The 27,990-nt window shown below is 38.0% G+C and overlaps 1 protein-coding gene across 2 annotated transcripts; it reads left to right on the plus strand.

Moving 5' to 3' along the window:
* On the plus strand, positions 1 to 27,122 carry CRS1 (maize chloroplast splicing factor-like protein). Of its 2 annotated transcripts, XM_090019362.1 has the most exons (9): positions 5 to 1,075; positions 3,794 to 3,887; positions 3,987 to 4,304; positions 4,489 to 4,619; positions 6,947 to 7,297; positions 7,374 to 7,530; positions 26,187 to 26,479; positions 26,589 to 26,648; positions 26,748 to 27,122. In XM_090019362.1, the coding sequence occupies exons 1-9, from the start codon at positions 149 to 151 to the stop codon at positions 26,826 to 26,828; spliced, it is 2,412 nt and encodes an 803-aa protein (XP_089875488.1). In that variant the 5' UTR covers positions 5 to 148; the 3' UTR covers positions 26,829 to 27,122. The 2 variants fall into 2 exon arrangements, with proteins under 2 accessions (XP_089875489.1, XP_089875488.1); XM_090019363.1 differs by having other exon boundaries at positions 1 to 1,075; positions 3,794 to 4,304.
* Positions 27,123 to 27,990: the final 868 nt, after the last annotated feature.

The raw sequence follows: 27,990 nt of genomic DNA on the forward strand, positions 1-27,990 counted from the left end.
TTGGTGGTGCTCTCTGGCTTTTCTCCATGGCTTAAACTGCAAAGCAGTATCATACCTCCTCGTCTGGTTCGTAAGACTCAGTCGTCTTCTTGCTTTTCTTCTTCTTCATCATCTTCATCTTCTTCTTCTTCTTGTTACTCCTAGCTCAATGAAGGTGGTCTCTGTGCCTCCTATGCGTCTCCCTCCTCCCTCAATTCTCTCTTCCAAAAGCTTCTATTCCTCCACTCTTTCTCACCTTTCTCTGAACTCCCTTTCACCAGCCACCGTTCGAAACACCAAATTCTCTAATACCAACAAATTTTCTCTCCCTGTCTCCGGTGAGAAACCCACATTTCCTCCCATCTCCAAAACGGCCGACGATCCGAAGGGAATCCCCAGCGACTCCATTTTCTCTTCCTTTCTGGGCAATCCCTTGAAATCGGAGGATGGTGGTGGCAAGATTATGGTCAGGATGCCGACCGCGCCGTGGATGAATGACCCAATTGTGCTCCCCGTCGATGAGATTCTGGACCTCTCCAAGAAGGGAAGGGATAGGGATAAGGAACTCGGAGACGACAGCGTCCGATTGTTGACAGCGGGCGTTCGGGGAGGCAGAGGGAGGCAGGCGATGCGAAAGATAATACAGAGGGTGACGAAACTCGGCGAGGTTCATGAGAGGGATCAGTTGCAGAGCGATATATCTGCGATTGAGGTCGGCTCCAAAGATGGGGGTGAGTCTACGATCGGCGAATTCGCCGAGAGGTTGGAGAACAGGATGAGCGGGATCGAACGGGACGCGAATTCGGGATTGAATGTGAGATTGCCATGGGCGAGAGCCGAGAGGCTCGTTTTCAGGAGGAGGGTGAAGAAGGATTTGGGACTAACTTCTGAGAAATTGGGGATTCCGGAGACAGTTTTGTCGAGGTTGCGGGACGACGCTGTGGAGATGCAGAGGTGGGTCAAGGCGAAGAAGGCAGGGGTGACTCAGGAGGTGGTTGATGAGATACGGAGGGTTTGGAAGAAGGGGGAACTCGCTATGGTGAAATTCGATGTGCCATTGTGCCGCAACATGGAGAGAGCTAGAGAGATTGTTGAGGTTGGCCTTATTCAGAACTTCAATTACGGCTATGGGATTGCCCTTTTTTTTTCGTTTCTCTTTATTTGAATTCCTCTTGGTTCATTTTAGGATCCTCATTTTCACATGCCGAGGGCCTCGAAGGAAAAAAAATATAACGCTTATATTTCACATGCCGAGGGCCTCCAATGAAAAAAAATATATGGAGAAATATGGAATGAAATATGCCTAGGGCCTCAACTTCTTTTGAGCCGCCCCTAATGTATTATCGAACTGCGTGCAGACATGCGTAGGGGCTGTATGAGCACGAGAACTGTGTGAAGTGCGGGGGGAGCCAAGGCCGGCTGGCCTCTTTGAGATTGGAGGCCACCGCCTAGGGCTTCCTATTATGGAGGTGCCTCAAATCTCATAAAAATTGGAAGGGGAGATACGTGTGAAAAATAAAACAATTGGAGTGAACTTTATTAATGTCTATTATAGGAAAGGAGTTTACAAAGCTAACTTGCCTTTCACTCCAGGTGCATATAGGACATTTTGTCTTTTCCTGATTGAATTAGGAGAGGAAAATTTTGTTTTGTGTGAGTTTGTTAATCTAGTTTGATGGTGTCTATTTGCATCGTCTTTATTGCACTGTATTGAAAATGCTGTTCTGTTTATGTGATTTTAGGAAAAGAAAGCACTATTATCCCATTACATGATTTTATGAGTCTTTTAGAGTCTGTTTTTCCAATTTTATGCTCCAATGGGACAATAGTTCCATTTGAAGTGCGGTTTTACCTTCATAAGGGATGTTGAAATTAGTAAATATGGAGGATATTAAGAATTTAAGAAAAAAAAAGGTGCAACCCCTTTAATAAATAATAGAATTTTTTGTGCAATGAAAAAAAAACAGTATATATATATATATCTGTGTGTGTGTGTGTACCCAATTAGTAAATATGGAGGATATTAAGAATATAAGAAAAAAAAGTGCAACCCCTTTAATAAATAATAGAATTTTTATGTACAATGAAAAAAAAATTTAGGGCCTCATTTGGAGGCTTCGCCTAGGGCCTCAACTTCTCTTGAGCTGCCCTCTTTATACCTACAGCTTATAAACGTTACTTAACGGAGGAGCATAACTTGGTAACATGTTATTACTTGGCAGCTTGGCTTCTGATGCCAATGATGCTCCTATTTCCTATCCTTTTTTTTAGCCTTTTCCTGTTCCTCTATTGCGAATTTCTGTCTTCAATTAACCAGTAGTTTTTAAAAGTATTGGAAGCTCCTTTCCAAGGAAGCATGCTTCGGAAGCATGAAACCATGGGCTTCTTGCATGCCTCCAAAATTTTATGAGAAGCTTGTTGTTTGTGAATGGAAATTTTACTTTTTCTTAATATGAAAATGAACTTCTGTGGCGTTGGAAATGCACATTTGATGTTAGAAGAGTTGTTGGTTTCCTTTTTCTTATAACCTGTTTACGTGATTTTGTTTTTGATAAAAAAGAGAGCTTAAAGGATGCATTTGATTAAAAGCACAACATTTATCTTCTTTTGTTTATTAAATATGTTCCTACTTTCTTGCATTGTCACTTCTTATTCACTTCCCCTTATGTTTCCTAAATGCTTCACGGCTCAGACATTAAAGCATTTCTTAAACACTCATTTCTTGCTGCATGCTTCACGTATCCCTTATTGAACCAATTTCTTACTCTAATAATTATATGGTTTAAAATACTTTTTCTGTATGTGCTTCAAGCTATAAGAAGTCTCAACCAAACAGTTAATTTTTTTTTTTTAAGCTCAGTCCTAGCCCAGCCCCAGCCCTGACTGCAGCAAATAGTTTGATTTGTCCATATGAAATAGATTTTTATTAATAATTGCAGTCATTTTTTATTTTATCTCAATTTTTTTTTTTGACTTGAAACATAATATACTCTTACACACCATTTTTTTTTGCTACACCCCTGTTTGCCCCCCCCCCCCCTCCCCCCTCACATGAATCCTAGCTACGCCACTGCTCAACTATTAACAACTACTGATGGGAAAACAAGTATTTTTAGAGATATAAACACAATATAAAACTCTAAATTTTGGTTGCATGGTGACCCATGGATTCTGTACTGATGTTGATTATTTGTAATCTTCTTAGAAGGGTAACTCAGATTAAAGTCAAACATAATATACTCTCTCATTTTGACTTGAAAAATATGATATTGGTTTTTTATTTTTGACAAAATTTTACAAATGGATCCTTTGTTTGTGCTGATGTTTTTATTCCATCATGGAAAATTTGAATTTAGTTTTTTATTTTTGAAACAAATTTGTATTATTAAGTCTTCTAGGCTCTGCTTGGCTGGGGGCATATGGGAGATTGTGGAGAGAGTTGGGTGTTTTTGAGAAAAGAAGTGACTCCAAGATGAGGCTTTTTAAACTATCTCCTTTTGAAGGGAAACTTGCTAAGGTGTTTCTAATGATTGAACAAAATGAAAATATCCCTCTGTATTCCTCCTCAAAATCGCAGATCGCTCCCTAATGCCCATTCCCAAACTTCACATTGCCTCAAAACTCTACAAAGCCGACTGGAATGAATTTCCCAACCTTTTCTCTTTTCTTCCTGGTCAGCAATTGTAACCCAACTAACTTGATTTTTTCTGCCTACTTTACGTGGATACTAGAGGCTGATAAAGTAATATTTATTGCCAATTGGTTTATGGGCTTATACTATGTTGGTTGCTATATTCTTTTGGTTACCATGCAGACAAAGACTGGTGGTACTGTTATCTGGATCAAGAAAGATAGGCTTGTTGTTTACAGGGGCTGCAACTATCATCCAGCTGCCACATTAACTGCAGGTGCTTCATTGCCTTTTCATGCTTGGAAAAAGTGTGAGACAAATGGCGCTTTTAAGATATCTACTTCTCAAAAAACGGAGTCTGATGCTGTGGATGCAGTATCAGATACAAATACTGGAGGAAAGGATACTTCTCTGGCTGCATTGGTTGTAGAGAGACCTAAATTTGTTCCACCAATTAGTGGAACACTATTTGAGAGAGAAGCTGATAGATTATTGGATGGGTTAGGGCCTCGTTTTGTTGACTGGTGGTGGGCCAAGCCTCTGCCTGTAGATGCTGACCTGTTACCCGAAGTAGTTCCTGGCTTTATGACACCATTGAGGCGCTGTCCCCCTCACGTGAGGCCTACTTTGACAGATGATGAGCTGACATATTTACGAAAGATTGCCCGGACTTTGCCAACTCATTTTGCTCTTGGTAATTATTCCTCTGTATACAGCATGTTGTCCAGCTACTGATTTCTTGAAAACTTCTCGCTCTTAAATATTTATTGAAGTTCATGGGCTATGCTGTTGGGACATGATATTTGATAATTGTGATAGCTAGTATGATGTGATTTACATGAATAATGTGACAATTTATATGTATTTATGTTTTTTAGGAAGAAATTCAAAGCTTCAAGGCTTGGCTGAAGCCATTTTGAAGTTATGGGAGAAAAGTCTCATTGCAAAAATTGCAGTAAAATGGGGAATTCCAAATACTAACAATGAACAAATGGCAGAGGAACTCAAGGTAAACATAGTGCACAAAAGAGTCCTGAAAGATAAGTTTTTCTGCAAGTATGAAACTTAAATGGGATACTGGATAAGGATTGTGCTGGCTACTTTTACACATACATCCTGCATACTATAACACAATGAAAATGAAAACTGAATAAGGGATACAGATCCTTGAAGCTAGAATTTTGTTAATATGAGGTTCTTTTGTCATGATTTTGTTAATAGCATAATGGTGATGAGGATGACATGCATAGAAATCAATGTGTAAAGTTGTTTCTTCAATCATCCCTTGATATAAGACTGTAGGGTAATATAAACTAATTCTTTGAATAGGTTTTGAGAAAATCAGCCAAGGAAATACTATTTGAACCAACTCCATCAAGGTTTAAAAGAAAAGATTTGAAGCCTTATACAACTAGTTATCAACTAATGCACACATCTTTGCCCAGCTATGGATCTTGATTTGCTTGTCTTTTGCCTTATAGTCTATGTCACAGGGATTCGGCTAGCAGGGTGCTGCACCCGCGTCGACGCGACTCGACGCGGGTGCGGGTGCGGCACCGGGTGCGGCACCGGGTGCGGTCAACCCAACCCTGGGTGCGTTGACCGCACCCAGGGACCCGCGCCGGGGGGAGCCCCCGGACCCCCCTTCCTGCAAGGGCAAAAACAATGAATCAGGCTCCACAACTCATCACTTTCATCTTTGGGGTGAACGTGCTAACATGCATAAATGTCATGGACCTTAACAGCTACCATACATTCATACATATACACTATACAATATATATATATATATATATATATATATATATATATATATATATATATATATATATATATTTTACATTTTTGCCCCTGCTGCACCCCCGCACCCAGGTTTTCTGGAAGTGCCGAATCCCCGCACCCGCACCCATGTGACATAGCTTTTAGATGTTGGTTAAACATTAAGGAACTTACTCTGCTTTCAGATGCTTGTCTCAATTATGGTGTTCTAAGTTTGTCTTTTGTTTCTCCTCTTGTTGGGCTAAAAAAATGTGATTCTAAGACCTGCTTTTATGAAAAAGGAGCATTTGGGCTTCAAAAAAATTAAAGGGAACTAAGCATTAATAGATGTTAAAACATGGAAGTAGTGTAGGGCAAACTTTGGTACCAAATCTGGTATAGGACAAGGATAGGCTAAGACAACACATCCACAAAGGTCTAGGTTCAGTTATTCTGCATGCTAAATCAATCTAAGAGCAATGAGAAACTAAAGATCAAAAGCTTAACTTGGAGTCCCTAGAACTCAACAGGGTCATACACTTAAGCAAGCAAATCATAAAAGTCCTTGTTTTGGTCAGTACTACCAGTTGACAGTAGATGCACTCCTTTTCTTCATAACGATATAGTGTGTGTGTGTGTGTGTGTGTGTGTGTACAAGTGCACACGTGCATGCGTGTGCGCACACACGTGCATGCATGTGCGTGTGTCTGTGTGTGCATAGGGGTGTCTGTGTCTGTGTGTGCATGTTTGCGAGCGTGCAAGCATGTGTGTGTGTGTGCATGCATGCATGGGTGTGTGGCACTCACGTGCACATGTGTGTGTGGCACTCACGTGCACATGTGTGTGTGGCACTCACATGCACATGTGTGTGTGCATGCATGCTTGTGCACATGCGCATGCTCATGCATGTGTGTGTGTGTGTGCATGCTACCTTTCTAATAACTTTAAAATCACTCTAATTCTTTCAAAATAATTAAACATTTGATGATAAAATAGTAAATTTGAACCTTAACCTTTTCCATTCCATTCTTCTGATGGAAGATAATGCTGGACCAGTACTTGAAAAGCCTTAGAGGGTACTTTGCCATTCTTGAATCTTGTGAAGCATGTCTTTTGACGGGACGCAAGCCATCATCTTTAAGGTACCTGCATAAGGAGTTGGAGCAATGGAGCACAGGCATGACAAGGGTCTTAGGTGTAAAGGCCACTGTGTAGATGAAAGGGTTCTGAAGGTGTAGGCTGGACATATCTTTACGTTTTGACCACCCTGTGGTATTTGGCCACACCCTTCACTAGCAAGCACTTTTGACCTAAAAACTAATTTCTTACTGTAGCCTTTGCAGTCTTTGTGTAATTAGCAGGCATTTTTTCTCTGTTTAACCTCTTGTTGTTTTTATTAAAAATGATTAGGTAAATTTAGAAGATAAGGCTTCTCTCAATATTTTCAGTTTGTAGCCATTTTTTAAAACATGATTGGAATTTATATGAAGGATCTGTTTGGCAATTGTACAGATAAATCACTCTTCAGGATTTGAGCCTTTAGGTTCTTGATACAGAAATTTATACCAATGGATGCAGCATCTTACAGGAGGTGTTTTGATTCTACGCAACAAGTTCTTTATCTTACTCTACAGAGGAAAGGATTTTATTCCCCATGTAGTTGCAAATTCCCTTGACGAAAGAGAATCGAAGCTTAAAAGCCTGTACATAGAAGAAGAAAATGCACGGACAGTGGCAAGTCAATCATTTAACCCGATGAATGTAGCAGCACCTTACTCCAGCAGTATTGGATCATTTTCAGAATTTCAAAATATTAAAGAAAAATATGGACCTGTAGAAAATGAAACATGGGAGTGCAAAGCCCAACTTGAAGCTGCAAAGGAGCACTTGGAGAAGGAACTAAGAAAACAAGAACACAAGCTTAAAATTGTAAGATTTGGGTGCTCTAAAACATTTCAGAAGTTGGATTTGTAAAACTAAGCTTTCTATATTTTCTTCTCCACAGCTTAATTATAAGTGGAACAGATCAGAGGCAAAACTTGCAAAGCTTAATTCAGCCTGGAGGCCAGCAGAGCAAGAAGCAGACTTGGAAGTGATAACTGAAGAAGAAAAGCAATCTTTCCGCAAGATTGGGTTAAAAATGGATGAAATCTTGTTACTTGGTAAGGACTGCTGATGTTATCTTTTGCATGTGGATCTGTTCGTGCCATGGATGTGTTCCTTTTGTTGTTTCTGTTTAGATGAAAGTATATGTACGTATATTTATGCATCATTCAGGAATTACGTATTAATTTTGTTGTGTTGTAGTTCAGTAGCTTAAAGTGACAGTTGCCCAACTGCATTTATGTTTTTTAAATTGGGAATAGATTTACCTACAATAAGTTCATTTAGATACATAAAACAATTGTAAGTTTCAAAGCGTGTCAAGTTCTTGGTTGATCATTGGAAAATCCTTGTTTCTTAAAGAATGTTGTGTTTGAGTTTAAAGTTTATTAGAATCTTAAGTTTATCTGTTTTACTAAAATGTGACAAACTCTTCCAAGAATGGTTAAACAAGGATTATACATTATATAATTGGTATATGTCAGAAGGCAAGTCTGTATTTCTCAAAATGCAGGATCTTGGCTTTGCTCAAAATTCTAGATCTATTTTTTATGCATATGAAGATCAATGTTTTTCCCTTCCATTTCCCCAGAATGGTGCATGAACATATTTCCTCAGCTGTTTTAAGACACTAAAAGCACGGATAATGCTTTAGGAAAAGCCTTGACTCCTTTTGTCTGAGTTCAAGCATACATGATGGTGATCACCATGCTCAGAACCTATCTGTTGAGGAAATGTATGCGCACGCTCTGCATGTGCATGCATGCAGCGTTGCATTTGTCACTATCAGGTTCACGTTTTCACATTATCTGTGGATTTGCTGATTTTTATTGTTTGATAAAATCATAAAAGGACACTGGATCTGTTCATGTTGGCATGCACACACATATGAAGACTCATGCTTGAATGTGAAAAAGTGTGTTTATTGTATTTTTTGGGTCTGGATATCATATTAGACCCGGGTCCATATTATGTATAGTCTTTATTTCATTCTGGGTCTGGATGTTATACTAGACCAGACCCATATTGTACACTAACACATATGAATACATGGTTCTAGGTCACGATTTCATTATTGAAATTGTGACAACCGCAGCCTCTATTCTTCTTTTTCTTTCTCTTCTCACAAAACAGGTTCAGAGGGAAAATCTCACATGGTATCAAAGCAGAGATCCACCTAGGGTATGAAGGGGGCTTCCAAAAGGTGCAACCAGAGGTTTGAGATCTCTTCATCTCTCTCGTTTTTCTTCACTTTCAATTTTCTTCATCTCTCTTCATCTCTTTTCGTTTCTTTCCTGGAGAATTCACATCTCACGTGAATCCCTAACGTGAATCTCTAAATCATCACGTGAATCATGAATCTCTTAAATATCCTAATTCTTATCCTTGTATTCTAAAAAAAAATCATGTCTCACGGGAAAATTCAGATCTGATCTCTCTTTGAATTTGACAGTCTCTAATCGCTAGTTTCTCGAAGGTTGCTCAGCTCCAAAAAAAAAAAGGGGGGGGGCGCGACCAACAAACCTCTTTGGCAGTAGACTGGGCACTTCATGAACACCCGAATATCCTTGTTCAATTCTTTTTCCTTCATGGATTCTCATTCTTCTCAATCGAGTCTTTCTTCAAGTTTCCTCAATCAACTTGTTTTCGAAAAGTTAATCACCTCAAACTTCTTGATTTGGAAGAGACAAATCATTCCTTTTATAAGAAGCCAAGGTCTCTTAGGTCACTTGGATGGAACCACCCCAATCCCACTAGAATTTGTTGCGAGAGAAGCGAAAGATGATAAATGGGCAAGTTCAATTGTGTATGTCAAAAATGCAGAATATCTCAACTGGGAAAGGAAAGACCAATTAGTAGTTGCATACATTACATCTACCTTGTCTCAAGAGGTTCTTGTTGCAATTCCTGATAATTGTACAACCCTGCAACTTTGGGAGATATTGGTTCAGACGTATTCACAAGTTTCACAAGCGAGGATGGTTTTTCTCAAGAGGGAATTTCAGCTGCTGAGAAAAGATTTCATGACCATCATGAAATATCTAAACAAGATGAAGACTATCACAGACCAACTTGCAGTTATAGGATGTGCAGTGAGTGACAATGATATGTTGTAACAAACTCTGAGTGGATTGGGATCCGACTATAACATGATCGTCACTTCACTGTTGTGCTTACCTGCCCTTCCTACTTTTGATGAGTTGCGAGCTAAATTAATTCAGTATGAAATGACTCTAAAGGGATTTTTTGAAGGAATCCACGCTCATGCAAATTCTCAAGAAGTTTTTGCCACAAGGGTGACTTATGGTCGAGGACGGGGGCGAGGTGGACAAGGGTGAAATGGACACGAAGTACGTGGTTTGCTTCGCACCCCAAATATGTTGACCCATGCTCAGGGACAAAGATCTATCTCTACTTGCTTTCTTTGTAACAAAAGGGGGATATCAAGGCGAATTGTTGGCACAATCCTGAAAATAAAGGAAAGACTCCACAGACAAAACCAAAAAGAAAGTTCAGCAATATTAGAGACAGTGGAGAGATTAGAGATCTGTTGATATCCGCCTTGTCAGAATTGAATTTAAAGCAGAATGATCAAGGAACCTGGTTCATTGACTTAAGAGCAGCAACTCACGTGACTGGTGATGCAGGTAAACTTTCTAAACCTATTCCTTATTTTGGCAAAAGTAAGATTGTCACTGGAGACGGATCCTACCATCCTGTTTCTCATATTGAAAATCTGTCATTCCCATGTCTTAAACTTTTTGATGTCTTTCATGCTCCCAATATCAAGAAAAATATTGTCTCTATTTCTAAACTTGTTGATGATAATCATGCTTCAGTCGAATTTACTCCCTTCTCTGTGCTGGTCAAGGACCTTCTCACAAGGGAAACATTCGCTGAAGGAAAGAGACGAGACAATATGTATGTCTTTCAAGAAGCTCCATGTCATCCTGTTCGCCCTACTCACCTGGATTCGAAGTCTTTATTAGAGTCGTGTTCTTTGTCTTCTGTAAATGTCTTTAGTATTTCTGAATGTAATAAGCCTTTCCTATGGCACAGTCGGTTAGGACATTGTGGGAGTCATTTTATTGAGATAATAATCTCATTCCAAAAGAAAGTCTCCATGTGGATGAGAAAAGTCAGAAGTGTTCCAGTTGTCTTTTATGCAAAAGTCATGTATTGCCGTTTCACTCTGTTAATAAGAGAGCTTCATAGCCTTTTGAGATAATATGTTCTGATGTATGGGGTCCTGCTCTAGTTGCCTCTGGATCTGGAAGTAGATACTACTTAATTTTTGTTGATGGTTACTCCCGATACACTTGGATATACTTCATAAAAAATAAGTCCGAAGTTTTTTTTTTTTTTCAAAACTTTCTTTCCTTAGTAAAAAATCAATTCTCTTAGTCCATCCAATTCTTCCAATGTGATGGAGGTGAAGAGTTCTCATCTAGTGACTTTATTTCTTTCCTCCAAAATAATGAGATAGGAAGAAGGGTGTTCTGTCCACACACACCTCAACAAAATGGGATTGCTGAGTGAAAACACAGGCATATCGTCGAAAGTGCCATGTGCATGCTCCATGACAGTAATCTTTCCATTAATCTGTGGACAAAAGCTTTTCATTCTACCGTACATGTGATAAATAGATTGCCTATGGTTGTTTTGGAAGATAAGTCTCCTTATTACTGTCTTTTTGGAGTTCATCCTAGTTATCATGATTTACGTGCCTTCGGATGTGTTTGTTATGTGCACATTGATCGGTCCTTGAGAAACAAGTTTCATGACAAGACTCAAAAGTATAGATTTGTGGGATCTGCAGACGACTATAAAGGATATAGGTGTTATGATCCTGCCAACGGACGCATCAGAATTTCAAGAAATGTTGTCTTTGATAAGCAAAATTTTGATCACAAAGCTGGAACAACGGATATGTCCCCTAACCTATGTCACACAGACTCGGCTAGGGAGGCGCCGCACCCGAGTCGACACGCCCCGACACGAGTGCGGACACGGGTGCGGCTTCGGACTCGGCCCAGACTCGGTCAACGCCGAGTCGGACTCGGTCAAAGAGTCGAGGCTGAGTCCGTCCACATTTTGGACTCAGGTCAACTTTGTCCGAGTCCAAAAATGTCCAATTTTAAGACGAAAGACAAAAAAAATCATTTTTTATATAACTTTTTTAAAAAAATATATATATAACCAGACTGCAATGCAGTTGCACAGTCTGTGACTGCATTGCACAGTCTATGCAACTCCAGTCTATGCAATTGCAACTACACAGTCTGTGACTGTGCACAGTCACGGACTGCATTGCACAGTCTATGCAACTGCACTCTATACAACTCTGATCCATTTGATTGGGGATGTGTGATCTTTAAGAGGAAGCGTGATTCCTCCAGCGAAGGGTGTGCACTACCAATATCATGCTTGAGTGGGCCCTGCTTTCATGGGGTATACACTTATTAAACAGAAACATACTTTGACTGGTTCATGTAGTGCTTGTTTAATGTTTATCTGCCCCACCTCTCCCCCAAAACACACCAACACGCACATACATGTTTGGGTGCTTCTGGTTTCTTTCTCTCCATCTATCTTAGGGGTGATTTGTTTTATATATTGTGCTTCTTTTGATACTATGCAAATTCTTCAAATGAGCGTAAATGCTTGAGCTGCCTACTAGAAAGTTGTTTCTCAGTGTTCAGGACCAATACTTAGTAGTTGTATATGAAAAGAAGACGTCATTTGTATATGTCTGACCCGATCCATTTATATAATGGATCGGGTCCAGACCCAATTCGTGTATAATGTATATTAACACTCTATTAAGGGGTATTTTCGTACCCTAGTTTATACACTCATTTTATTAATAGAATGAGAGGGCAGTCACGGGTGTGTAAACACCCCAAATTTTCACCCTCATCCAGTGTTTGTCCATTTCATAAGTCACTACAGATCATTGCATGTATTCTGCATAGCATTGCATGTCATTGCATCTCATTTTCGAGATCCAACACTCCTATTTCAAAACATTCAATCCAGATTTGAATTTTAAAGCTTTATTTCAAAATCAATTTCAAAACCTGGGTTTTTATTCAATACTCTGTCATTTTCCAACCCCAGGACTTTGTATTTCGAAATATTTTCTCAGAACACAATCTGGATTCCTTTCAAATTCAAACTTTAATCGATTTCAATTCACAGATGAGACCCATTTAGATGGTGTCGCTTCTGCATGCCTCTATTCATCAAATTTCTCAAATTTTTGAAAGTTTCAGTCCGATCAGGACTCTGTCTCAGAGTCCTAATCCGGTCAGAAGTCTGGTTTTTAAGTCTGTTTTACTTCCATTCTCAATCTTTTTCGTTTGTTTTCGAAATCTAGGTCATTTCACAGAGTCCAGTTAGTTCAGGACTCTATTTTAGAGTTCGGTCGAGTTGGGAGTCTAACCCTGACTGTGTTTTCTGACTTATTTCATCATTTCTTGATAAAATCTTTTGAAAATTCTTTCATTTGGCTTTTAAAATCTAAAATCTCAGAGTCCTAAGAGTTCAGGACTCTAACCCGGAGTTCCAGTTCGCTTGAGATCCTATTTTCAAAGATCTTGAATTTCAAATACTAATTTTAACCCCTTTTCAAAGCCATTTTCAGTGTTTATTTCAAAAATGTTCAAAATTCGATGTGGGCCCACTCAGTTGGCATCATATCCAGAGGAATTCTAACTCAGTTAGGACCTTATGCCATTTCAAAAATCCTAATTTTAAGTTTACTTTTGAAAATCTTTTGAAAACTCCTTCAATTTCAAGTTTTAAAATCACTTTTTGAAAAACTCAAGTAGGGCCCACTCGGGGTGGCGCCATATTCGAGTAAGTCAGGGCTAGACTAGGGTTAGTTGATGTCTTGGTTAGTGTTAGAGGTTTAGAAGAGTCAAAACCATTTTGAAAACTCATTTTGAAAATTAGTTTTTAAAACTAGTGTTTTTAAATGTTTTTAAAGGTGTTTTAAAAACCCAAATGTGAAAGATGCCAAGTGGCATCACATTTGGGGGTTTTCTAGGTTTAGTTAGGGGCTAATTAGGGATTAATTAGAGTCCCACCTAGGCTAGAAAACCACAAAAAATCGTTGCCTTTAGTGGATTTATTAGAAAGAGTCCTAAAAAAATGAAAAACCTCTTAATTAACCCTAATTAAGTGACTTTTGAAAAACTATAAAAAGGGACCTAAGGGGGGCCAAAAGGGGGGCTCTTTTCTCTCAAATTTTCGTGGCCTCTCTCTCCTCTCCAGCACCTCCACCTTCCTCCATTGCAGCTGCAAGCACCAAGGTAATATTTTTAATATTTTTTAGTTTTATTTAATACTTTTTCATGTTTTAAATCAATTTTAGCCATTGGTGTCATCCCCTTCATAGATTAAACCATGGATTCAACCTCAAGAACCATCAAGAATCAGCAAAAACAATCCAAGAAGGTGATCTAACCCTGTTTTGGATGATTTACAGAATTTTTAATCCATTAGAATTAATTTTAATATGATTCTTTACATTATTAACCAATAAAATATATGATTTACCCTTTTTAATGGGTTAAATCTATGTTTTAAAGGTGATATCAAATTCCAGCCATTGATTCCCTGTTTTTAATTTATTTTCATGGTTTATTCATGTTTGTTTTACGTTCTATAGCATAGAAATAAGTTTTATTTACTGTTTTATGGTTTATTTTATTTATTTACATTAGTTAATGCATGGTTTTTCAAGTTTCTTAAATTTCTGTGTGTTTTAGGTTTAGAATAGTAAAGATGATGTTATTTCGGATTGAAGCACTCATTGTTTATTTCTGATTTTTTTATATGTGATGCATGCATGAGTTATTGAGTTACTGTAGAAAAATCAGAGGTTTTGGATCTCGGAAACCCTGTAAAAAAAATCAAACATCAAATCGGGTTTTTAAAGCTTTAAAATCGTGGTTAAAATCAAGAAGGTAACTTGCTGTTATGATATTTCTCTCATCTTATATCCGATTTTAGATCTGTAAAGTGATATAGATTCACATTGAGTAGATCTGTCTTCTGTGAAATTTTCGGATTTTTTGATCACTGTTTAGTATTTTTCCCCTTTTAGAGAATCTGTTTTTAAATTTAAAGCTCGTTAGGGTTTACCAAAACCCTAATCAGACTTGTGTTAGTCATAAATCCCAAACCACAGATCCGATTTTAGATCTGTAAAAAGTGAGTATTATTATTTTTCTGTCTACTATTCACCACTGAAATTTCATAGATTTTTGTTTAGGATTGCTATTTATGTCTGTATTTTCAATCTAGAATAGCTGTTTTAATCCCTGTTAAGAGTGATATATTTTAGCTCAGATTGCCGGAAGGGTTTCTCCCTAACCGGAGATGATTTTTCCGATCTGTAAATTGGTAAATCTCTGTTTTTCTTCTTAGTTAGTCTCTGTAAAATTTCATAAATTTCCATGGAGATTTGACCCCTGGTTCAGGTCTTGGATTGAGACTGGTTGGTGAATTAGGTCAAAAATAGCATATTTTTAGGGTTTAATGCAATTTTCGGATTAATTTAATGTCAAAAAATTATTTTTATAATTCCAATTCGACATTAGGGTTATAACAAGTGCAGGTACCAATTTTTATGGATTTTGGAATCCATTTGATGGCTGAATTAAGCAAATTGCAAAACCGGGTTCCTGAAAGATCCAAAAACACTGCTAAAATCACAGTTTTTGTGATATTATTGGATTTTCGTGCATAAGCATATATTTTTAGGGTTTTATTATGTTCATAATCATGTTAGGATGCTTTAGGTTTAACTTTGTGCTCATTTGATTTCATTTAGTGCATAAAACCTAAGTTTTTACCAAAATCTCTTTCTAAAAACCCTGATTTCAAGGCCATAGTCTTGCTATCAGGGGCAATTTGGTCATTTGACCTAAATTTCGAAATCCCTAACTCTAATTTCATATTTTTAATCATGTCATAGCATATTTGGTTTGAGTTTATTTCATTTAAACTTCAAAACTTGCATTTTATCAAAATATCTTTCTAAAAACCCTAATTTCAAGGCCATAGTCTTGTTATTAGGGGTATTTTGGTCATTTGGACCCCAATTTCGAAATTTCATATTTTATCTTCCTTATTTATTTAATTTTATTTCATACTTTATCATTTTGATTTAAGGGAATCATGGCAAAAAGTCTTATATCTAGCAAAATCCCACAATTTCCTGATATTGTTGGATAAATCTAGAAAAGCCAACATATTTTCATTAACCAAGTTTTCTAGTTTTGCAGGTACATTGAAGACTTTTTTTTTCATGTATTTAAATTTCAATAGTGATGTAAACTAAATTAAATTTTGGAATAAGAATTTACATTTCCTGCTTAGCTTAGGTTGCATTGCATATAGTTTATTTTTTTTATAATTTTAATGTGTGATGGATGATGATTCATGCATATTTTTACAAATTCACCATGGTCTACACGAATGGCACATGCACTAGCTTCTATGAAGTTTATAAACTTGGTGGAATTTGTATTTATGGCCATAGTTAGAATACGAATGATACTTAGATTTATGATCTTTACATTAGCCACATTCAGCCTACACTCTTAGGCTAACTTTAAAATGCACTGCATTTCTCAAAAATACAAAAAGTATTTCTCAATTCCTTAAATCCATATTCATTCATTTCATGCATTTTCCAATTCCAATTCAAATTTCAATTCAAAGAAGTTCATTTTCTCAAAATCTCCCAAGTCTTATAGCAAAATCGATTTTCCCAAAAGCATTGAATTTCAAAGAATATTTCAAGTATTTCCCAAGTTCCAAATTCAAATTTTCTAAGTTAGAATTTCAATTTCCAAGTTTGAATTCAGAGAAACCAAGTCTCTCAGAATCGATTTTCACCAAATGTCAAGGATTCCTCAAAATCGATTTTTATTTCTTTCAGAAGTATATTTAAAATCCCAATTCACGATTTTCCAAGATCTACATTTCAATCATTCAAATCAAACATCATGTTTTCAAATGTGCATTTTTCTGAAAATTCATAGCACAGGCCTGATTCTATGTGCATTTAGAAATTAGAATATGATTTAGACAAGTTGAATAGAGTAGAGCATAAGATTGATCCTTGGTTCAATTACCCCTGTTAAAGGTGGCAGGAACGGTTGAACCTCGTACCGACAGGCGAGTCCCATTCTACAGAATTTTCCCGCATTTTAAAAACGGAGGCGAGTTATTTTCAAAAACTATTTCAAAGGTCAGTTTGATTTGCAAAAGTAAAATTTTGCGATGATAACAGGGTGACTGCCCCCCTTCTCTCTGGAACTTCTCTCTCTCTCTCTCTCTCTTTTTTTTCTCTCTCTCTCCCCTCTCTCTGCCGATGACAGGGTTGTGCTGAATAACGAGCGTTCTTTCTTTCATGGTATCAGAGCGTGAATCTGGGAACGTAAGGCACAGCGTGAATCTGGAAACGTAAAGCACAGGTGCGTGGATCTGCGTGGGCTGCCTCATTTTCTGTCCATCAGCGTGAATCTGGGAACGTAAGGCACAGGGAACATCTAAACGAGGCTGGTTGATCTCAGTTTCTTCTTAACAATCTGTGTGAATCTAAACGAGGCTGGTTGACCTCGGTTTCACGATAACAGGTTCCCTCTTTCCACGATAACAGGTTCCCTCTTTCCTTTTTGTGACTCCTTCCATCGTGAATCTGCTTTTCATTTCAGATCACTGTGTTTCCTTTTCTGTTAATCTGTGTTTTTCTTTTGTTAATCCCTGCTGTTTTCTGTTTTCGTTGGTTTTGAAAAGAACTGTTTGCCGAATGTCCCCTGCTAAACGTGAATCTGTTTTTCATTTCAGATCACTGTGTTTCCTTTTCTGTTAATCTGTGATTTTCTTTTGATTAATCCCTGTTGTTTCCTGTTTCGTTGGTTCTGAAAAGAAGTGCTTGCTGAATGTCCCTTGCTAATCACTGTTGCTCTCTCTGTTGACATATGTTTTCCCTCATCTGAAAATATTTCTGTCATCTGTCAGCCGAGTATTCTCACTGGTCGAGTGCTCTGTCATCATCTACATATATTAGCTGAGCAGTGTTTTGTTTTTCATACCTAAGTGTCAGTTCAAACATATTCATCAAATGGATTTTACTCATGGGAATTCATGTCTTTCCTCAAGTTTTCTCGGCCAACTAGTCTCTGAAAAACTGAATAACTGTAACTTCTTAACCTGGAAAAGACAGATCATCCCGTTTATAAAGAGTCAGGACCTCTTTGGTCATCTGGATGGATCGATTTCACCACCTCCAGAATTCCTTTCGCAAGAAAAAGCCGACGATAAAGGAGAACAATCTGTTGTTCTTCACAAGAATCCAGAATATGTTGCTTGGATGAAGAGGGATCAATCGCTAGTGGCATACATCACTTCCACTCTCTCACAGGAGGTCCTTATTGCTCTTCCTGATGATTGTTCGGCAAAAGAACTATGGGATACGTTAGTTCAAACATATTCACAAATTTCTGAGGCAAGAATTATGTTTCTTAAGCGAGAGTTTCAAATGCTGAAGAAAGATTCCATGTCTATTATGGAATACCTGAATAAAATGAAAGGCATCACAGATCAGCTGGCCGTTGTTGGGTGTCTTGTCAGTGAAAAAGATAAAGTACAAACCTTTGAGTGGATTGAGGCCAGACTATCATGTTATGACGACAACCTTACTATGTTTACCTGAACTTTCAAAGTTTGAAGATCTCCGTGCGAAATTATTGCAATATGAGATGAATCTGACAAGTTCCTTTGAAGCCTCTCATGGGAATTCTGGAACACAAGATGTGCTGGATATGGGAATGAGTTATGGTCGAGGAAGAGGAAATTCTTTTCGAGGAAAAGGAGGCCAAGGGAGAAATAACTATGGAGGTCGTGGCATACTTCCAACACCCAATATCCAGGGACAAAGACCCATTCTCACCTGCTTCCTATGCAACAAGAAAGGGCACATTAAAGCAAATTGTTGGTTTAATCCTCAAAACAAAAGGAAAGCTCCACAAACAGAGGCTAGAAAGGATGGAGAAGTAAAAGAGTTGCTGTTGGCAGCCTTGGCAGGATTGAATATGAAGCAAAATGACAAAGGAATTTGGTATGTCGACTCCGGAGCAGCTACTCATGTTACAGGTGATGTAGGTAAACTCTTGACTCTTACACCTTATGTTGGAAAGAATAGCATAGTCACAGGAGATGGATCCCATCATGCCATCTCACATACTGGAAATGCCATTATACACATGTCAAAGTCCTCTCTTAAACTTCCAAGTGTCATCCATGCTCCTAATATTCAAAAGAACATTGTTTCTGTCTCAAAACTTGTTGATGATGCTAATGCTTCAGTTGAATTTACTCCCTCTTCTGTTTATGTCAAGGATCTTCGCACGAGGAGGACATTCGCTGAAGGAAAACGATGGGGCAACATGTACATCTTTCAAGAAGATCCTTCCTCCATTCATTCCAACTATTCATCCTTGAAGCCTCACCAATGTCAAGTTTTTTATTCTGATTTTATATTTACTGTTTCTGAAAGTAATAAGCCAAGACTTTGGCATAGTCGTCTTGGCCATTGTGGTCGCCATTTCATTGAAAAACTTGTCATGAATAATCTTATTCCTAAGTCCAGTCTGAGTTCAGAAGTCGTTGATACAAAATGTTCTAGTTGTCATCTATGTAAGAGTCATGCTTTACCTTTTGCTTCCATTAATAAAAGAGCTTCAAGGCCATTTGAGGTCATTTGTTCAGATGTCTGGGGTCCTGCTCCAATTACTTCTTTTTCTGGCAGTAAATACTATCTTATTTTCATTGATAGTTACTCACGTTATACTTGGATATTTTTTATGAAGCACAAATCAGAAGTCTTTGGATTATTCCAGAAATTTCACTCTTTTGTTCAAAATCATTTCTCTACCAACATTCTTAATTTCCAGTGATGGAGGAGGCGAATTCTCCTAGAGTGATTTTGTTAATTTTCTTCAACATAATGGGATAAAGAGAAGAGTGTCTTGCCCTCATACACCTCAACAAAATGGGATTGCTGAGAGGAAGCATCGACATATTGTTGTGACTGCAATGAGCATGATGCACGGGAGCAATCTCCCTGTATCATTATGGACTGAGGCCTTCCACTTCACAGTTCATGTGATAAATCGCTTGCCCATGAGTATCTTAGAAAATAAGTCACCATACTTCTCTCTTTTTGGCATACAACCTGATTATCATGAATTACGTGTGTTTGGGTCTGTTTGTTATGTGCACATTGATAGCTCACTCAGGCACAAGTTCCAAGATAAGGCTTTGAAATGCAGGTTTATAGGATATGTAGAAGATTACAAAGGATACAGGTGTTATGATCCCCTGAGTAAGCGTGTCAAAATATCAAGGAATGTTATTTTTGATGAAATGAACTTTGCTGATCAGGATACTAATTCAACTATGGTGGATACTGATAACTCAAGCTCCAGCATTGAGGTATACTACCCATGGTTAAATTCAGAACTCTTCTCCAATGGTACAGTAGAATGTCCAGAAAATTGCAGTCAGAATGAGCCACATGAGTATTCAGCCAATGAGACTCAAACGGAGGAAACTGTCACATATGACTTGGAGCCAACAAGGTATAAGGGTATTGTGTACACCCGGCGAGAGAAAGAGCCCTCATTCATTCCTTGTACGAATACGGATCCATCTGGATCATCCGTTTCACATCAAATGGATATCAGAAGATCTTCACGGATTCGACATCCGCTTGACAGGTGGGTAAGTTATAAAAAATTTTCATTGGATTTTCAGTTATTCTTGACATCCATAAGCAAAGAGGATGAGTTTCTCATGTTCTATCAAGCTGCGAGCTCTAGAAGATGGGTAGAAGCAATGAATGAAGAAATGGAGGCCTTACATGAATGTGGGACATGGGAGATTGTGCCTAGACCACTGAACATAAATGTTGTTGGGTCAAAATGGGTGTACAAGATAAAATATAAACCAGATGGGAGCATCGAAAGGTACAAGGCTCGACTTGTAGCCAAGGGATTCACACAAGAGGAAGGCCAAGACTTTGATGAAACTTTTAGTTCTGTAGTTAAGATGGGGACTATTCGCATTGTGTTGAGTCTAGCCATTAAACATGGATGGACATTGAGCCAGCTGAATGCAAAAAATGTTTTTCTGCACGGGGATTTAAAAGAAGAGGTCTACATGGAACAACCCACTGGATATGCAGAACGAGACGCAAAGAAATATGTATGCAAGTTAAAGAGAGCACTCTATGGTTTGAAACAAGCTTCTCGTTCCTGGTTCGACAGTTTTTCTCTAGAAATACAACAGCATGGCTTCTCTCGGTCTCTTCTGGATCACTCATTATTTATTCACAATGAACAAGGAGCCACTACTCTTCTGTTGATATATGTAGATGACATCATCATCACAGGGAACTGTAAAAGTCACATTGAGCAGGTGAAGAAGTTATTAAATCAGAGATTTAAGATGAAAGATTTGGGAGAACTGCGATATTTCCTTGGGGTAGAAGTTGATAACAGAAATGATACCCTCACCCTTACTCAACACAAATATACGTTGGACATTCTCGGCAGAGCAGGCATGACAGATTGTAAGTCGTTAACAACTCCAAGTGTCATTCATCAGAAATTGAGTTCACAGGAAGGGGATATATGTGGAGATCCCACTAAGTATCGCAGCTTAGTTGGCATGTTGCAATACCTGACTTTTACTAGACCTGACATAGTATATTCGGTTAATCAAGTATCCCAGTTTATGCATGAACCTCGTATGTCACACATGGAGGCAGTCAAACGTATACTTCGCTACCTGAAGGGTACAGTTGGTGATGGGTTGGTATACAAGAAAAGAGAGTTAGATCTAGGCGAGGGCCATGAGGGCCATGAGGGCCATGAGATCGTCACTTATGCTGATGCTGATTGGGCGGGTGATCCAGACGAACGACGATTAGTATCCGGTTATTGCAGCTTCATTGGGCCAAACTTGGTATCCTGGAGCAGTAGAAAACAAAAGGCGGTTGCTAGATCAAGCACTGAGGCTGAATACAGATCGATGGCCACTGCCACGGCCGAGGGCACATGGATAAGACATCTCCTGACAGAAATGGGAGAACCGATTTCTCGGTCACTGTTGTTGTGTGACAATCAAAGTGCCATCAACATGTCATTCAATCCCATCCACCATAGTCGAGCAAAGCACATTGAAATAGATCAACATTTTATTAGGAAAAAGGTTGAAGACAAGGAGATTGAGCCTATGTATGTGCCAACTGAAGAACAGGTTGCTGACATCCTCACTAAAGGGTTGACAAAGGATAGATTTTGGTTTCTGAAGAACAAGTTGTTCATGGTCCAACACCATGCACAACTTGAGGGAGGCTGAAAAGAAGACGTCATTTGTATATGTCTGACCCGATCCATTTATATAATGGATCGGGTCCAGACCCAATTTGTGTATAATGTATATTAACACTCTATTAAGGGGTATTTTTGTACCCTGGTTTATACACTCATTTTATTAATAGAATGAGAGGGCAGTCACGGGTGACTGCCCCCCTTCTCTCTGGAACTTCTCTCTCTCTCTCTCTCTCTCTCTCTCTCTTTTCTCTCTCTCTCTCTCCCCTCTCTCTGCCGATGACAGGTCTGTGCTGAATAACGAGCGTTCTTTCTTTCAGTATATGCATAATTTTATATTCTTGAAATATCTTTCAATTTATCAATTTTAAGAAATATAAATACAATACAACCAGGATTTAGCCAGAGCAAAGGTAACTGAAACATGAATGTGTCCTCTTCCTCTAAGATGTATATTTTCATATGCAAGTCATATTTTCTCTACTGAAAAACTTGATATTTTTATATATTCATGTACTGATAAATGACAATGAAATTGCTAATAAATTTTTTCTGTTGCTATGTTATTGATTCTATATATATATATATATATATATATAGCCGAGTCCCCGTGTCCAAAATTTTTGAAATTGCGCCGCACCCGTGTCGCACCCGCACCCGCACCCATGTGACATAGCCCCTAACACAACCGAAGTTTATTATCCTTGGCTGAATTCAGAACTTTTTGCTAATTCCAATGAAGTTTGTTCTCCAGACTGTGTGCAGTAGGAAGAAGAAATGTTTGAGACTACTGGTACATCGGGATCACAAAATTGGAAAGAAGTACCATCATCGGTACCAGGCAGATACAAGGGCATTTCCTATACTAGACAAAGAACGACAGCGCCAAGCCTTCTAAATTGTGCCCCAACAGCTGATCGTACTTCCTCTCATACTCTTAAGGTCAGAAGATCCAATCGGATGCGACGTCCTATTGATAGGTGGGTCAACTATAACAACTTCTCCTTGGATTTTCAGCTCTTTTTAACTGCTTTCAATAAGGAAGATGATCCTATTATGTACTATCAAGCACCCACGTCTACCAAATGGCTAGAAGCCATGAATGATGAAATGCAAACCTTACATGAATGTGAAACCTAGGAAATTGTTCTCAGACCACCTGATAAAAATGTTGTCGGATGCAAATGGGTCTACAAAATAAAGTATAAACCAGATGGAACCATTGAACGATACAAAGCAAGACTAGTGTCAAAAGGGTTTCACTCAAGAAGTAGGGCAAGACTATGATGACACCTTCAGCCAAGTGGTGAGAATGAGAACGATTCAAATTATTCTTTCCTTGGCTGTCGAACATGGATGGAAGTTGAGTCAGCTTGATATGAAAAATGCATTCTTGCATGGGGATTTGAAGGAGGAAGTCTACATAGAACAACCCCATGGATATCACGAGCAAAACTGTAAAACCCATGTGTGCAGGCTAAAAAGAGCTATCTATGGCCTAAAACAAACATCTCGTTCTTGGTTTGACAACTTCTCACTTGAGATTCAAAAGCATGGATTTTCACGTTCTCTACTGGATCACTCATTATTCGTTTTTAGAAGTCAGAATGTGATTACCCTATTATTAATTTATGTTGACGATATTGTCATCACAGGAAACTCTGAAGCTCACATCAAAGAAGTAAAAAACCTATCAGGTCAGAGGTTCAAAATGAAAGATCTTGGTGCCTTGCGCTATTTTCTTGGTGTAGAAGTTGACAGTCAGGCTCATGACTTGACTCTCACTCAGCACAAGTATATCATAGATGTTCTCAACAAGGCAGGTATGAAAGACTGCAAGCCTCTAGGAACTCCAAGTGTGTTCCACCAAAAACTCAGTACTCATGATGGAGATCTGTGTGAGGACCCCACCAGGTATCGCAGTCTAATAGGGATGTTATAATATCTCACATTCACTCGTCCTGATATTGTTTATTCAGTCAATCAAGTGACTCAGTTTATGCATGCACCGCGTACTGGACATATAGAGGCGGTTAAGAGGATACTCAGATATCTGAAAGGGACCATTGGGGACAGGTTGATATATTCTCCACGGTCGTCTGGCAAGGATGTGCATGAACTTATTGTATATTGTGATGTAGACTGGGCAGGGGATCCTGATGAACGAAGATCTACTTAAGGATATTGTGTCTTTATTGAAAGAAACTTAGTTTCTTGGAGTAGTAGAAAACAAAAGGTTGTCGCTAGATCAAGCACTGAGGCTAAGTATAGATCTATGGCTGCCGCTACTGCCGAAGTCACCTAGATCAGTCATCTACTAACTGAAGTGGGAGAAACGATCTCTCGGTCTACCTTGCTGCGTGACAATCAAAGTGCTCTCAACTTGTCATTCAATCCAGTACATCATTTGTAAGACAAAAAGTTGAAGAAAAAAAGGTTGAGCCTGAGTTTGTTAATACTTAAAGACAAGTTGCATACATATTTACAAAGGGCTTGACAAAAGATCGTCTTTGGATGCTTAAAGGCAAGTTGTTCATTGTTCAAGACCATGATCAACTTGAGGGGAGGTGAAAAAAAGTGTGTTTATTGTATTTTTTGGGTCTGGATATCATACCAGACCCGGGTCCATATTATGTATAGTCTTTATTTCATTCTGGGTCTAGATGTTATACCAGACCCGGACCCATATTGTACACTAACACATATTAATACATGGTTCTAGGTCACGATTTCATTATTGAAATCGTGAGATGAAATCGTGACAGCCGCAGCCTCTATTCTTCTTTTTCTTTCTCTTCTCACAAAACAGGTTCAGAGGGAAAATGTCACAGAATGCACACACAGATAAGTTACAGACATGATCTGCAGTTATGTATATAGGATAGTCAACAAATTTCCAAATTCCATCCGCTAAGGCAACAAGTCAGTGGATATTTTAGTGTTCTACCAGAATGGCTTCCCATAATCACGGTTGGCATGGCCAAAAAACGCTGGGGGCATGGTTTTTTCAGGTCCACTAGTGCATGTAGCTGTCCACTTTTAATTTTGGATTTGATTTATTAGTGTCAGTTTCTGGAAAGTCAGTGCTGGAAAACACTAGAATCTATCTTGTTATGATGAGTGATGTTTTGTGTTAGTTGTGTAACTTGCAGGAGCATACTTAATGGCCTGATTATGTTCTTATGAAGAACACTTGCTTTGAACAAAAGACAATACAGTTTGGAAAAATATAAATATTTTGTAATTTTTGTTTGACCATTTTGAACACTGTGGTAACAACATTACTTTTGGCATATTTTTTTTGACAAAAATCTGTCCTAATATTTACTATCATGGATTGATATGATAGATTTTTCCTCGCATTTTCCGTCCTATGAAGTAATTGCTTTTGAATGCGTATTATCATATAAATTGAAAATTTTCCAAAATCAAGAGGAATGGTCAATATGAATATTTGCTGTTGCCAAATCATTCTCCTGTCAAAATATTTAGGGATATTGCCCAACTCGTCATTTTTTCCATCAACACCTCTTTCTGATGTGGAAGCATAGTCACAGATATCATCTATATTTTCAAAATTTCACCTATATCTATCTTTTTAATGGGTAAACAATCTTAAAGGTAAAATATTGTGATATTTTCAAAAAAAAATTAGAGCGCTGTTGACGAAATAGTATCATGATAATATTGTCATATTTTTAGTTACTGTTAATTTTTTTTTGTGTTTTCTATATCTGAAATATGTTTTTATTTTTTCCTTTTATATTTTTTACTTATTTCTTTTTATTATATTGTATACATGTACTATTTTATTATCTAAACATGTTATTTTATAACTTATTTCTGTAGTTTTTATTTTTTATTTTTTTAAGCACCAAGATTTTCCCAAGATTTATCAACCTAACCTATATTATTGTGTGAAATAGCTTTGCCGAGATATAGCCGAGACCAATATTTGTGACAATGTGTGGAAGTGATTATTTTGTAGCTGTCATATGGATGCGGTCTGGCTACATGGCATGACGTGTGTGGATGGTACGACTTGTGCTTTTCAAAAGAAGTTTGTCTTAAACCTGTGTGTGTGTGTGCAAAAGCACCTATCAGCACTCAGAAACAGCACACTGGAGTACCAGCATTGATGTACATTGAGCATTTTGAAGTGTCCAACTTCATAGTTCTGTGTTGGTTGATCATGTGTGAATTTTCGAATAACTTGCACCATCATATACCTTACAAGTTCTTAAAATTGTTAAATCAATTGTCATGATAGTTTCTTATCTTAGTTTTACTAACTTTAGGAAGGCGTGGAGTTTATGATGGTGTAATTGGGAGCATTCATCAGCACTGGAAGCACAGAGAAGTTGTGAAAGTTATCACAATGCAGCGTACATTCTATGAAGTAGAGAAAACAGCAAGGATGCTTGAAATTGAGAGTGGTGGAATACTTGTTGGCATAAAAAAACTCCAAAAAGGCCATGCAATAATTATTTATCGTGGGAAAAATTACAGACGCCCATTGAAGTTACTGCCAGAAAACCTCTTGACCAAGAAAACAGCATTTGAACGTTCAATTGAAATCCAAAGACGAGGAGTAATTGCCTTTCCCATTTCCTGTCATGCTTTCTATTTTCATTTTGATTATGCATCATCCTGATTGATACAGAAGCTCAATAAATGCCTTCCTTTTCTTGTGGTTTCAGTCATTAAAGTTTTTTGTTCGTCAAAGAGAAAGGGTAGTTGGAAGACAGAGACAAGAACTGGTACATTTGTGTCTTATGTTTCTTCCTTGTTTCTTCTAACTTTTTGGAATTAAAGAAGTTGCCTTTTATTGAAATGGAAACTTCATACTATGTTTCCAGGATGATTTATTTCAGATGAATTATTTGAACACTCCAAGGCCAATACAAGATGCAGAGGAAGTTGTGCAGGATGATTTATGAACCTTTGGTTTATAGACCAACTCTAAGTACATCTACATTTTTTGCATATGTTTCTTCCATCACCAATTATCCTTAGTGCCATCATCAAGTAGCATCAATTAAGAATGTTTATCGATAGTTTTTTTTCAATTTGATAATGTAAATGCTCTCTCTCTCTGTATGTGTGCGCTCATGAACATGCTTTGTATCTTTCTGGCTTGTTCATTTCGATCTATGGACATGGTTCATTTGAAGAGGTGTATAATAAATATTGATCTTTTTATGATACAGTTTTGCTTAGAACACTAATAATTGTTACATTGCGAGGTCTAGATCTGATCATGATCTTAATTGTGATATACTTGTTGATAGATGTAATTTTGCATTTAGTGGAATATTCCATGATTTACTCCCACAAAACAGTAAAATGGGCTGCTAGGAGGAATCGGTGGATCCATGAATATCCTTAAAAAACACAGCTTGTTTTCTGCATCAAAGCATATGTTTTCTATAGCCTAGCAAAACTAAACAGTGAAAAAAAGAAAACAGAGAAAGAAACCAAAAGAAAGAGGGGAAAACGTTGTCCACGAAAACATACTAAACCCTTAAGAAACCATATACATGGATTCGTACCTGTGTATTGAAACTGTGTATTAAATATCCAAAATAACAGAATGAAATCAAATATAGTTTGAAAGGGACATGTTGAACCTTGGATCCATGCTACATCATAGAATGAAATCAAATATAGATATAAAGGGTCAACTTAAATCTTGGATCCATTCCACATCATGGTGTATGCTTTTATTCAATTTTCAATAGGAGTAATTGAGGCCTGATTAGTGCAGTTTGCAAGGATCATTCATCTACAGGGGATCATGCTTTTTAAGTTCTTTCAATCCACAACCCATTGGTCAAAAATGGGTAATCAAATGTTGTCTAATGGCTTCTATGTGAAGAATCATGTGCACCATCACCTTCCATGTGTTATGTATGGTGAAGGTTCACCTAGACTGCTTTCACAATGTGCAGGCAAGTAGAGAAAAGAACTAAGAGACTGGGACAGGATCCTTTGCCTCCTTGATGAGAACTGCCAAGCAACATAAAAAAATGAATCATTGCATATACAAGCACTAACTAGAGTTGCATCATGGCTCTCCAAAGCATATCAAACCTAGTTGGA

The sequence above is a fragment of the Nuphar pumila genome, chromosome 10, assembly GCF_984573655.1.
Source record: "Nuphar pumila chromosome 10, dmNupPumi1.hap1.1, whole genome shotgun sequence".
NCBI lineage: Eukaryota > Viridiplantae > Streptophyta > Magnoliopsida > Nymphaeales > Nymphaeaceae > Nuphar > Nuphar pumila.